Here is a 14,625-nt window from a genome sequence, read left to right as displayed (position 1 = left end):
TTTTGTTTGTCAATGTTTGATCATTTGTCTTATTTAAAAAAATTTAGAATTATTATTTATTTTGTTTGTCAATTGCTTTATTATCAAAAGTACTTTACATATGACTTATCTTTTTTTATATTTGCACTAATTTTTCAAATAAAACGAATGGTCAAACGTTGCAAATAAAAAGTCAAAAACGTCACCTATTATGGAACGGAGGGAGTAAGTTATAGCAAAGCAGCAAAATCTGGAGTCAACCAATTCTCGGACACTAACTATCAGAAATGGCTCTAGATGGAGTCATGGACATCGCCCACTGTAACAGATGGCTCAATTTGACATCCCACAACGAACCAAAACATCAACAGACGGTTGTTTTTCATTGTACAACTATCCTTGCTTTGATTTGAAAAGCCACTAACAGAAGCGTGCTTATAAAAACCAAGTCAGATATATTGTATCGATCAGTGCTATACATACTTTAAAAATTCTTAATATCAAATATCTCAACAATTTTCCTTAAAAAAAGAAAGAAAAAGATCTCAACAATTTGATTTAGTTAGTTCGACATTATATAAGAAAAAAGATTATTTCATCATTTGTGAAAAAACAAAACTCGCTCCAATCTTCAATAGATGGCATCGTTGACTTTTTGACACACGTTTGACCATTTGTTTTATTGAAAAAAGTGTAAATATGTGAAAATGTAAATCATACTTAGAGTGATAAACCAAAGCTTCCTAGTTATCTATCTCTCTTACCAAAGATTCTAAGTCAATAATCTATACTTAGCAATGCAAACACGGTAACTCTTATTTGACTATCACTCTATCAAGACAGATGAGCAAGTATTTTACTGAAACTTACTCTTCAAGAAAATCATTGTAAAAAGATCAACAATTAGAGCTCCATTGGTTGGCCTAATAAGTCAAAATTAAAGCCAAAATTTAAATTTCAAATTTAATTTTAAAGTTAATTTTAAGATATTTTCAACGTAGTTTTTCTTATATTGGCTTTTAGGTTACCAAGAACACGTATACAAAAGTTTTATCTATAATTTTTTTATTTCGGTTTATTAAGAAATGTGGGCATTTGATGAGGCTGTTAACAAGATGATATTTATTTTTCATCTCCTTTGGTTCATAATAAAACCCAAGGGATAACCAAATATTTTTCATCCAAACCATTGCGTAGAAAATTCTGACAATTAACATATAACATAGAGAATTTGAGGGCTTTGACAGTTTTGAGGTGACCCAAAGTACAGTAAAATTTAGGACTAGGTACAGTTTAATTGCTTAAAGTATATCGCGAAAATATAAATCAGGACTATCAGAAAATGGCTGAAAAATGGAGATAGCTCATCAGAGACGGCTTCATTTTAACATTCCACGTAAAAAAGAAAAATTCAAGTCAGAGACAGCGTAAGAACGATGGAGCGGCTTCATTGCACAATTGTCATTGTTTAAAATACCACATATAACATATGTACCCTATCAAGAAATTTTCAAGTGTCATTACATAGACTGCCATTTCATTGCGATAATTTTTTTTAAAAAAAGTCATAAAACAAAAACATAATTTTATTTTCCTACTAGAATATAGGGTTAATTGGACCCATGCCATTACAAATTTGCCTATTTTAAAAAAGGTTAATTGGACCTATGCCATTACAAATTTGCCTATTTTAAAAAATACTATTACTATTCACCTATTTGAACTCATGCCATTACAATCTTATAGATATTTGAGATATGCCACTACTTACCCCTTCAAAGCAATTATAATTCTTTTTGGACAAATTTGCCCCTTTCTTCTTCCTCCATTTTCTCATCTTTCATGTTCATCTTCTCCAACCAATGGATCTGACAGCTCCATTCGGCAGATCTCCAGCGGGTCCAATCCAAGCAGAACCTCCACCACGCAGCTCTCCGGCCTCGCGCTCTCAGCTTTGTTGAGGAAGATGAACTCCGTGGGATTTAGATGAGCGAACCAGGAACTTCGACTTGACGGTGCTCTGGCGGCTGCTCTTCCTTCGCCGCCGACCGCCAGCCACTGGCCATCGTGGGCAGGTTGATTCATACACGGATTAGCTAGCTAGATCTATTGGTGGAGAAAGATGAACATGAAAGATTAGGAGAGGATGAAGGAAGAAGTAAGGGAAGGATGGAGAAGAAGAAAGGGGCAAATTTGTCCAAAAGGAATTATAATTGCTTTGAGGGGTAAGCAGTGGCATGTTCCAAATATCAATAATGGCATGGCATCAAATAGGTGAATAGTAATGGTATTTTTTAAAATAGTTAAAATTATAATTGCATGATCCAATTAACCCTAAAATATAATTACAGCATGACTAATTCACTGCAGCAAACATAATCTTACTTAAAGATCACCAGAGGCCACAAGCCCATTAATTCGGCCCACTAATGCCGTTTCCCGGACTCGGCCGATCACATCCGGCCCAGTAGCAGTCAGGAAGAATGGAAGACGAACAAACAACTCAGGCGGCGGGGCTCCACCTCTCCGCCACCGCTGGCGAGACACACGGCGCGACGCGAGGCGGGGCCGCGTGAGACGGCGAGAGGTAGGCGGCGCGGCCCAGGGGCGCGGCGCCGCAGGGGGGGTGGGAAGCGTGCGCGCGCGCGCGCGCCACGCGTGTATGTACTGGTGGTTGAGGGAGGGCATGCGTGACGCTGACGCATCGGCTTCAAGCGCATTCCGCGCCGTCAGCCCGCGACCGGCGGTGGTGGAGTGGAGATGAGCGTCGAAGGACTGGAGGAAGCTGGATGTCGGAGGGCGCAGGAGAGGAGCGTTCGCCGATAAGGTATACGAGTAGCGAGGCGCGGTGGCGGTTGAATTGTTAAGTGGGTTCGCCGCGTGCTGTTTGGCTTGCACGCTAACTGTTTGATGCAATGCTTCGCCCCTTTTGGTTGGTGTTCTACACTTGTTTCTGAACTATTTGTTTCTGTGAGTATAGCCTAGATTTAGTGTTAGTCATATATTGTTTCAGGAGATCTTGCTCCTTAGCTAATGGGAGCATAAGAACGTAGGGACGAAAGATTAGACTTGTGTAAAATCTTGTTGGCCCTTTTCATTTTCTTACTGAAACAAACAGTTATGTTTTGCATATAAAGGTATGTAGTTCCTTTTGTTTGACCAATGTCACTTACCTCAAAATTTGCAGCCTTGCAGGTCACTCCAGAAGTTCTACACTTGTAAGATCTCTTCTTGACGGTATCGATCTATAACAACCTGTTCTTCCTGAAATCCCTGATTCAATGATGAAGATTCTACTATAACGCGCCAACGAAATAAAGATAAGTACCGTACTGCTAATTTATTCCATCTTTTTTATTGGCACCTTCATTATTGACCTGTTCGTTCTCCAAGTGCCCCTCATGAGGTAAAATAAACTGACAAAATGCATTTCTGTGCTATCTATATCCCCTCATCCGATGTATGTGACTTGTTGAACCTTCAGGAATGCTGGCTGCCCTTATATTTTTTAATATTTTCAGGCAGCACATATTTTAGTTAAATCTGTGCTTTTTTTTATGCCCCTACTAATATGAGCTACCAGTATAGGCTAGCTACCATTGCATCTCATTTGTAATGATATCATCAGTGAACATGATTGGTGTACTGTGCTTATCTGTGTGATGCTCCCTGGCCTGGGATGCCAAAGATGGGAAGGTTATTGATATAGTTTTTTTTTTCTTTTTTAGTTTCATTACAAATGAGCTATAAGGCTACTATTTGGGTGAGTCGTTGATGGTTCTTATCACCATTCATTTAGCATTCTATACAGCTGGCTTTCTAGTGCAATTCAAATATTTCCAATGGTAATAATAATGGTTCAGTAACCAAGTTTGCTGAGCCAACAATATGATAAGCATTCAATAAAGATATTACAAAGAATTTCCTTTAAGTGCAGCATGAGATCTCCTATCATTTCAATATTTCCTTGAAGAAGATAATAATGAATAATTACTGTTATGTATGAATATTTGGAAAGCTACAGCCCTCCTATGTGCACTAGTAGTTGTGAACAGAAAATTAAGTTAACCAACTTAATAAAAAGCTTTTAGCTAATTACTGTTTCTGCTCCATTAGGAAACTGCCAAAGCTCCTGACGATTTCTAATGTGCCCCCAAGCTTCAGCTTCCTCCCTGGTGATGGCTTGCTCAAATCACCTAGCTTCTTTTGTTCTGAAACACACTCTTGTTTCATTCCACTTAGAGTTTTGCCATAAAATTGGCCAATTGGGATAACTAACATTCCTCATCTTTTTTCACTCATCTACTGTTTCTTCATTGATGATATGAACCATTAGTCCATGTTTGTTGGATTTATCCCATGTAAGTTGACCCATTGCTAGCCTCCAGACAGTCCTTTTTATTAAAGGTGCACTCGATATTTTCACGCTGGCTCAGGCAGATTCCTACACATTACAGATGAATATTACCATCGGCAATAAACTAACAAATATCTAGAAAATGTTAGGAATTTGGCAGAAAATAGTACCACTATATTATACCCTTGGCAAGTACAAATATTTGATCTTGTGGGGGGGGGGGGGGGGGGGGGGGGGTTGAGTCATGTTCAGAGCTTGCTTCACGTCTACTGTCTTGTCTTGTAATAACCTTTTTTCCCTATCAGTTGCAGTGCACATTTCTGATCATACAGTTTTAGAATGGCAGGATGCTTTGTTCATGCTTTACATTAAATTATGAGTGGTATTGGAAAATAAATTTGACAAACAACAAAAATACTAGAATAATTCATTTGCGTGTTTTGTGTTTGCATGAGGAACATGTTTTGAGCTAGTTAGTTTGCCCTCACTAGAAAAGTAGAAATATTAAAGAGGATAAGTTGGTAATCAATAATATACTATTAATCCGGATATATAGATAAGCATGGGATAGAAAAAACAATAAGTTGAAGTAGCAGGTAAATTACCTTGGAACTAAAGTAACGGGATGCCGGTCAAAACGATTTCTGGCATATCTCGTCTCAGTTCATCGCATTGCCTTAGTAGCTCTGGGCTATAACCTTGCAACTGCTGGAAGGACACCTCGAGCTTCGTAAGTGAACGAAGCATGTTCAATGATGAGGGCAGAGACTGCAAACTGTCGCACCCATAGAAGACGAGTTCTTGGAGTGAGGTGAGCAACAGTAGCGCAGTCTCCTGGTCTATCGTGAAGCTCTGCATCAATGTGTCATTCCGGAAGGTTAATCTGCGCAGGGAGGCTGAGAGGTGGTTGCAGATTGAATCAACAAGAATGCCTGAGATGCTGCCAATGTCCAGCTCCTCCAGCTGGGAAGAGCCAACCACCACTGTTATTGCCATCCTTGTCACTAGCTGATCTTGTTCCAGGTTAGGCATGTCACAACCGTAAGCCCTCAACACCTTGAGGCTGTTTGCCAGTGGAAGGTCTTCATGAACAGCCTGGAGGACGCACCCTCCAAACTGCAACCACTGGAGGGACTTCAGCTCCCCAAGCAGTTCACTGTTCATATTGAGGGTTATGTGATTCCTGGAGAAGATACCTAATCTGCTTAACGTGCTGGTGAAATTGGATGGGAATCGCAATGCACCAACATCCCTGCCATCATCGTCCTGTTGCATGCACAGCCCTGTTATACCATTGCAATCTTCCATTTCCAAATGAGAAAGAGAAGGACAGCAAGCAAGAATCTTTGACAGCTCTTTCCCTGTGATGTTGCAGTTTCTGAGCACAAGATGCTTGATTGATAGCTTGATGACAGCATTCTCTCCTCTTCGGCTGATGCAATCCTCTACAGTCAATGTTTCAAGTGAGGTTAGCTTCTGCAGGGTAGTTAATGGCACAGACGAGCATAACTTGATGGTCACACGAACTAACAATTTCATGTCATGGAATACCAACAAATTATCTAGGTTACCCAAGTCACACAAATTGTTATCCACTCCTCTGATTTCAAATGTGTTTCTGTTGTACAGAAGTATATATTGTCGCGTTGCCACTTCCACCAACTGTAACGTAGGTGTATAAGACATGGGAGGTAAAGACAACTGCGGACAGTCCTGAACAACAAGTTCACGCAGATTTGGCATTGAGCATTTCTGTTGCACAGGAAAAGCCTGAAAATAATGCCTCTGAAAAATCACTGCAAAAATCTTCAGGTAAGGATGGAAATCGTGCTGTGTCGGAGTTTGTGACAGCTGCAAGTTTTGTGATAATGGCAACTCTTTAAGAACAGGGCAATTCGAAACTTTCAATTGCTCGAGCTGAGGTAACGAATTTGTGCTCACCCATGTTCTCATACGCAGCATATAAATAAACTCAATGCTCCTCAGATTCTCTAAGCTTTTGCCCCTTACTTCAAAGTGTTCTATTGCAATGTTCTCCAGCTTAAGCTTCCTGAGGTAAGGAATTTGTCCAAAAGGGGGAAGCGTATTCCAGGACACACCATGTAAGTGGAGAACCTCTAATGCTTTTAAGGAGATGGCTCTGTGAAACCAAGAAGGATAAGTGTTACCCTTATGATTCTTAATGCACAACTCCCTGAGATTTGCGGGTGGTTGGAGACCTTCGATGCTATTTACTTCTTCCTCGGTTTGTTCACTACCAGCTTCATCCCACACTAGTTTTAATCTGACTAGATTCCTTTTCAGCTTGAGCTTAGCTTTCTCTGCTTCTGCCGTTGTTTTGACTTTATGTAGATTGGAGATGGTGAGTGCTCCTCGAAGATTTCTCAACTCCCCCAACTGTTGAAGCTCAAATCCATCACGATCTCCCCTTTTAACTTGAAACATGGCCAACTCGTGCAACAGCTTTAGCTTTCCTACCTCAGCAACACTGGATTGGAGTTCCTTGGTAGCAAGAAACTGGTGTAAATGTATGAGGCGGCTTATGTGCATGCTCTCAGGCACTTCAGGCATGCCCATCCAGTCCTGCAGGTCTAAGAATCTCAAGTGATAATATTGAGGGATGCTAGAGGGTAAGGATGTCAGGGGATCATTTGCGGCAGGAGTTTGAGTTTCTCGTGTCGATTGTGACTTAGATGCTTGGATTCTTAAGTACCGGAGGTGGATAAGTTTGCGGGGTAGAAATTCAACCGTTGTTTGGAAAAGGCGGAGGACACGGACGTGTTTGATCTCCTTGAGTATTTCTTTAAAAGCTTCAGAGAACCTTTCATCACATTCCCCAATAAACATCAAAGTGTGCAGATTAGCAATGCTTATTTGCCCCTTCAGGTTTGTCATATTTTCCTTAAAGTTCTGGTAATGGTCTACACCTAGAGTATCACCTGTACTTCTAATCGTGATGGATAAGTGTCGGATGGAAGGTGGAATATATGCAAGGCTGGGATTGGAGGTGGAGCAGTCTATGCTGAGGCATTCACGTGATGAGATGATCCGTGCTAGTTGATGAAGCAAACCATGCATGACATAGTATGTGTGCTTTACTTCTCTCCCCTTTTCATGTGAGAATTTCACCCCATCAACTTTCTGAAAAATCCCATTGTTTACCAGTTCGTTAATGTATTGCAGCCCTATGTGTTGGATTGTACCATCCTGACCACTGCAGGTTATGACACCAAGGGCCGACCACAGGTGAGTCAGCTCTGAATCTTGGTACTGGTAATCATCAGGGAAAAGGGCACAGAATGTGAAGCATTTCTGTAGATGAAATGGGAGACAGTCATAGCTAAGTTTGAGAGCTGGCATAATATCGTTGACGTTTTCTCCATGCTCCCATTCTTTGCTTTCAAGAACTCTACTCCAGTGTCCCCTAGTAAGATCCTTCTTCAGTAACCGACCCACGGTTTTCGCCGCGAGAGGGGAGGACCCGAGCTTCTTCACAATCTCCCGTCCTAAATCAAGCAATTCCTTGTGGTGCTCTGGTTTCTCGTCGCCGAATGCACACGCTAAGAACAACGCCCAGAACGCCTCAGGATCGAGTCTATCCAGACTTATGGGCAATTCAGTGCCAGATTTAACCATTTTTGCAATTTTGTCAAATCGAGTTGTGACTATGACCGTGCTACCCTTCACCATTGTCTTCCTGAACGGGGCCAAGAACTTGTCCCACTTGTACTCGCTGTCACATGACCACATATCATCCAGGACGAGCAAGAACCTCTTGGATTGCAGCATTTGCTCGAGCTGTATATGGAGTTGTTCAAGGTTGTGTGGCTCCTCAATATTGCTGATTCGTCCTTGCCTCCCTCTCAACTCACCGGCAATTAGGCTGTTGAAGATCTCTCTGGTGAGACGAAGCACATCGAAATTGAGAGACACATGCACCCAGATCCTAACATGGAAGTGCTTCTTGACCCTCACGGCGTGGTAAAGGTGTTGGGTGAAGGTTGTCTTGCCGCTTCCCCCCGGCCCTAGTACCGGGAGAACGGTGAGGCCGTCGCGGCCGCTGATTATCTCCTTGGCGGCAGCATACAATTCCAAGTCCCTCCCTTGGAGCTTGGCCTCTAGGCTGGTTGAGGTGGTGGTGGTGACACGCTCGCTGAAAGCAGCTGCGGTGTTGAGTGCAGTGGTGCTGTGCTTTGGGTCCATGACCTCAAACTTAAGGAAGTCGGAGATCTTGGCGCACAGAGGCTGCATCTGCGCCATCAGCGACTTCATCCTCTCGGACTCGATGGATCTATTGAAGAATTCCGCTTCCACCGGACGTGGTCCGGTGGTGGCGGTGGCGGTGGCGGCGGCGGCAATGTCACGGCACGACAGGGAGGAGGTCAGGGAGCGACGGCATTTACCGAGGGAGTGGCCGGCGTGGGTGGCGAACCGACGGATGAACCCGCGGCCGCCTCTGACTTCGTCGCGGATGCGGTAGTAGTCCACCTTGTCGAGGACGTTGTCGGCGTCCTCGGCGAGGTGGCTGAGCTGCAGCAGCAGCCCGGCCAGCTCCGGGCTGTGGGCGACGTTCCGGTCCTGCGCCTTGTGCAGCAGGCCCTGCGTGTAGAGGAGCTCAGCCTTGATGGCGTGCGCGTTGGCGCCCAGGTTGTAGCTGTTGTCCAGCGCCTCCAGCAGCTCGGCGGACAGCAGGTCCACCAGCTTGCCGACCAGCCATCCCGCCGTTCGCAGCGCCACCTCCATCGCCGCCGGTTCGCCGGCACCGGCCACTCAGGCACTCACTTAGTTCGTCGATCGTAGTCGTCTACTGTAATGCAATGCGTGTTGCGCGAGGGGAATAGATTTAGCTGTGTATGTGTATTTTTGTGTACTAATGCATGGGAATAATTAAGCCCAACTGTATACGATGTGAAACGCGTCTAGTCTAATCAATCCTTTATAAACTACTCAGGCCTATTTAAATCCCTTCATGATAAGTGATGTTTTAAAAAATGTAGTCAACCCGTTTAGATTATAGTTATTATTATCTATTTGAATAATTTCAATTCAACTTTTAAAATGATATGATTAAATTCGTCTTCGAAAATGCTTTCAAAATATCACAAAATTCATCTTTTATTGGTTTTTATACTTAGTAATTATAACAGCGTCTTGAACTCTTGGTGACTTTGTCAAGAACACTTGTAACCAAGAATACCACTGAGGTCGATGTCTGAGATGACACTACTATAAAACACCTTATAGGTCGATATAACCCTTGCACTAATGAGCCGTTCCCTGTAAGGGGTTTTGTAGTACTGTCATCTGAGACTGAAATTACTGCACTCTGCTATATGTGGAGAAAATCTCTAAATTTATTTTAATAGGGAGTTCTAAATTTAAATTGATCATGGGCTTCTCAAACAAACGTCTATTTTTAATAGATGACATCATTGACTTTTATACATACGTTTGACTATTCATTTCACTAAAGAAAATTAATTTTCATTTATTGCGTTCTGACTTGGTTTATTATTAAAGCTATATTGTTATAATTTGGTTTACCATTAAATGTATTTTAATTATTTATATTTACATAAAGTTTTTAAATAAAATGAATTGTCAAATATGTCTTAAATTTTACAGACATCATCAATTTAAAACCTGAGATAGTATTAATTAAGATGGATAGCTAGGTACTACGGATCTCCCAGTTGGTGGTATGGGGTCAGGTGTTACATTACATGTAGCTTAGCTGGTCGACAGATTATCAATTTTTTTTTTTGCGAGGACAGATTATCAATTGTCCAAGTCAATGGAATATAGGTCCATTTATATGATTATACTGGTGAGCTGTTTAGTTTGAGCTGTATATAATATACCGGTGATTCAGTAAAGCATCTTCCGAAGATGTCAAGTTGTCAACTCCGGAACTCCCAGAGAGGGCATGCAGCATGTGAATTTAACATGGCCAATGGCACTCGAAGATTAGCTCGATCCATTAATTCTTGGGGACCTCATCAGCTTTCATTATTTTTATTAAAAATACAGGTGTATGCTTTTTTCACTCAAAGTAAATGCGAATACGAAAAACTTGGATACTCGAATGAATCTCTATCTCTATCTCTACTATAAAAATATTCAAATATGTTTTCATAGTCCGTTGATCCAACGATCAAGATTGTCCGTCCATCTGATCCAATGTGGTTAGATCCTTGCCCTCGCACTAACACATTTTCTTCCCTCTAACATATTTCGTGTGCATCTCACAGGTGGATTTAAAAAAGCCCGCATTCGCGAGAGCTCTAAAACCTAGCTGCCGGAATCCATGGCTCACAGTGGCCGCAAAGACGATGATGAGCTCAGGCTTGATCTTCACTGCCGTCAGGATCCACTGCTACGGCATCCTCGACACCGCCAGGTAGCCTCTCTTCCCCATACGCTATATGCAAGAGAGGGTAATTACATTGTGTTCTCTTATTTGTCTAGAGTTCATCAGAATTCAGGAGATGAATCCAGGAAAGGAAGTAACCACAACAATTGTGGAAATTGGGATCTAATTAATTTGAATTTCCTGTCTTAGCAAGGCGCCTGAATTGTTTGACAATAGATGGCGTCTTGATGTGAATTTGAAACTTCCTTTTATCCTATTAAAAGTAAAATTAGGATGTTGACTATGGGTGCTTCATTAATTTTTGTTTCATCGCGGTGGAGGATGCTTCTTCAATTAATTTCCTGATTCTGGTGATCCTGAGCTATTTTGGGGGATGTATGAATCCATAAAGACATTGTTAAGTCTAAACATGAATCTCAAAAAGTGGGTTTAAAATTATTAATCATTTATCAATACATCCAATTCTCACCGATTTTAGCATTTTACAAATCAAATCCTCCTGCTGTGCTACCAGTGCAACGAAGATAACTGCTCTACCAATGCAACAAATACTTAAGTTAGCTGAGTGACCATGATTTGGATTGCCGAGAGTTTCCTTCAGTTATTGTTTGAAAGTACCACGGATATTTTGTTCCGATCAAGCTGCCCTCCCTTTGGAACACAACATGAGTAAACTACTAGAGTTAAGGTTTCCAACCTCCACTCCCTCTCGTGCTCACGCTTTTTAAACTATTAAACATGACATTTTTTATAAAAATAAAATAACAAAGTTGTTAAAAAAATATATTAATTTATTTTTAATTTTTTAGCTAATAAATAATTAATCACGTGCTAATAAGCAACCCTATTTTTCGTGCAAAATAAGTTAGAGATGTGAAGCAGGGTTCACGGCTTCTTTGCAAAGAAGCCCCCTTAGAATTACACTTGGGAAGCAAAGAATTTTTTAGAGAGAAATCTATCCCTCTTTAAAAACTTGATAAAAACATAATTTATTCCATGAACATAAAAAAATCCTCTCCAGGAATTATCAAAATTTTCACCCTTCCGTACCTAGCTGTAAAATTTTGGGAGGTTTGTCCTGTTGAGAAAAATTTTAAAATTTAGTTCTTTTACCGCCCTTGTCTCGGCCTGGGCCCAAGAACGTTACCACGTAAAAAGGCTATATGGGCCATTCTTTCACCTCAATTAGGCCCATCTCAGCTGACCGCTAATGATGGTAACGCCATTGTATGGGCCGTTTATAACAAGGCCCAGAAGAGACGGCTCGCCACATATACTTCGCCGACGCTTGGCTCGCGCGCTCCACCGCCATCGCCACCGGCGCTCGAGGTCTTCTTCTTCCTCCCGCCGCCGTCCCTCTCTTCGTTGCTTCTTCAGCTTTCGATCGAAGAACTCAACTTTTTCTGCTCCCGTTCGAGTTCAGGACTCAATATTCTGTTGATTTCATGTCTTACCTGTTTTCTGCAGCATCCATGCCCACCACCTGTTCGACGAAATGCCTATCTTTTTTTTTCGGAGAAATGCCTATCTGCGCGTCCTGGGCCACCAAGGCGACGACCGACGGGGCGGATCATCGAACCGGAGCAAGAACCTGGCTTAGACAGGCTCAGCACCCTCCCCGACGACCTCATCCACTGCATCATGTCCTTCCTCTACGCACGCCAAGCCGCGTGGACGTGCGTGCTGTCGCGGCGGTGGTGCGATCACTGGCGCTCACTCACCCGCATCAACGCCGACTTATGCGAGTTCAAGGGGGATAACGACACATGGGAAGGGGATCAGGCACTTAGAGTCAGAAAAATTGTGAGTTAAAAATAAAAAATTTCAGTGAGACCCACATAATCTTTCCCGTCTTCTCTCCGGTGTGTGCCGCCGGCCCAGAAACCGGTGCCACCATGTTACACCACCTCCCCGAGCCTGCCTCCATCTGCATAGAGGCGCCGGTGGAGCACGATGGGACTAGCATTAGTGTTCCCCTACTTCAACGAGGTGTTGGGCGTGCTCGTGTTCTGGCCGCTCTCCATCTACCGGCCTAGCTCCCCGTCGAGATGTACTGTGTGCAGCGGCTGATCTCGCCTTGGACGCCGCGGTGGGCCGCGTTGCATTGCAGGCGTTCAGCGCACGTTCACGTTCGTCGGCTCAGTGGAAGGCGTCATCAGGAAAGAGGCTTGGCTAGCTATAGCGAGTGATTAAACTATGGGAAAATTTCATCCATACCACAAACTTTCTAACAGTACCAATAAATACCACCATAGATTCTTCCACCTTTTCAAAAATACCACAACGTGGAACGGAAACGTTACGGGAAGTAACGACGCTTTCATTCCGGACGAAAATACCTTGCGCTCATTTTCTCTTGTTTGGACGCCCCTGCAGCCTGTTCTCTCTCTTTTTTCTCGTTTTTTCTCCCCACGTTCTCTCTGTTTTTTTTCTCGTTTTTTCTCCCCATTTGTCTCTTGCAGCCCGTTCTCTATTTTTTTCTCGTTTTTTCTCCCCACGTTCTCTCTTTATTTTTTCTCGTTTTTTCTCCCCATTTGTTTCTTTGCATGCCGAATAGCTCAACCTTTGAGAGGCTCGTTGGCCAAAATTGAGAACATATTTAGGTTCCCATATTAAACAACTCAGGTAGCACAGTCAATAACTCAAAAATGTTCACAGCATTTTAGTACCACTTGGAGCTCTAAAAGTAGCAGCATTTCATTGGAACATTGAAGTTCTAAAAACTGACATCACTTTAGTAGAAATTAGAGCTTAGGGACATAGTTCACAAAAGTGACATGACGAAACTGAAACAACCAAGTTCAACAAAAGTCACACTAGGCCATCAATACAACCAAATTTTCATCACTAAGAACTTAAGAATTGATGATAGTATCCAGAAGGTTCTTCTTCCTTGAAGATGCTTGAGCCCTTGATGCAGCTACCCTTGATGCAGCCCTTTCTTTAGCTTGTCTTGGTGGAGTCCGTCGTGGAATTGGCTGGGAAGCGGATGTAGCAGGTTCTTGTGAAGTTTGACCAACTATAATTGGACCCTTGGTGGTCCTATAAAAGTAGAAATCATACATTTAGTTAGGCATATAAAGGGATCAGTAAAAAGTTTGAGCTTGTATATACATTTTCTTAGCTCTCGGTGGTGGTGGTGGGGCATCCATTGAAGAGGGCTGAGAGGAAGTAGCATGTTCTTGTACTGGTGGTGGTGGTTCTTGTACTGATGGTGGTGTGTCATTCACTGGAGGGGGCTGGGAGGAACTATTGGTTTTCCTGTTAAAATACAGAAAACATACAATGCAATCAGCCATAAAAAAGTTAGCAATATGAACCAAAATCAGGTTATACATACCGTCTTTTAGCTCTTGGTGGTGGTGGTGGTGCTACCATGCACCCAGGATCAAACTCTGGTTCTTTGCATCCTTTAGCATGGTGGACAAATTCATGGCATCTTGCACACCGCTTTCTTCCCTTCTTAGTACAACCCTCACCACTATTTGGGATCCTAGTTGTCTTAGGTCTGCCGGCACTTCTCCCAAGCTTCGGTGGAAGCATTTTGAATCCTGGATCCACCTTTGGCACTTGACTTTTGTCTCCAATTGGTGTTATTGACCTCTCATAAGCCATTTTGAATTTATCAACTGAAAAGCACTTATCGATATAGTCTTCAATCTTTGCTCCTCTAATTGAACAAATAAAAGCTATGGCATGCAAGCATGGCTTCCTAGAGATTTGCCATTGCCTACAAGAACACTCCTCTTTGTCAAGGCAAACCCCAAATGTCAATTCCTTTTTGGTCTGCTTATCAAAAGTTGTAACTTTAGCACCATGGTCACCACTTCTCACAATAGTGTAATTCAAGCCCCTACTTTTGGCATGTAGAGCTCTCACTACACTTGGCAAGATATTTCCTGTAAGGCTGTTAGCA

General features: G+C 42.4%; 1 protein-coding gene across 1 annotated transcript; it reads right to left on the bottom strand.

Moving 5' to 3' along the window:
* Nucleotides 1-7,148: 7,148 nt before the first annotated feature.
* On the bottom strand, nucleotides 7,149-9,079 carry LOC127752623 (disease resistance protein RGA2-like). The gene is made up of 2 exons (XM_052278033.1): nucleotides 7,499-9,079; nucleotides 7,149-7,157 (listed from the first exon to the last, which is right to left on the bottom strand). The coding sequence occupies exons 1-2, from the start codon at nucleotides 9,077-9,079 to the stop codon at nucleotides 7,149-7,151; spliced, it is 1,590 nt and encodes a 529-aa protein (XP_052133993.1).
* Between the last annotated feature and the right edge of the window lie 5,546 nt (nucleotides 9,080-14,625).

The sequence above is a fragment of the Oryza glaberrima genome, chromosome 10, assembly GCF_000147395.1.
Source record: "Oryza glaberrima chromosome 10, OglaRS2, whole genome shotgun sequence".
In the NCBI taxonomy this organism is placed as follows: domain Eukaryota; kingdom Viridiplantae; phylum Streptophyta; class Magnoliopsida; order Poales; family Poaceae; genus Oryza; species Oryza glaberrima.
Note: the sequence above shows the minus strand (reverse complement) of the source record. Positions and strands in the feature narration are given on the sequence as shown.

What these genes read in the sequence shown, in the direction of transcription:
- LOC127752623 (XM_052278033.1), bottom strand. Translation starts at nt 9,079, where the DNA reads ATGGAGGTGGCGCTGCGAACGGCGGGATGGCTGGTCGGCAAGCTGGTG.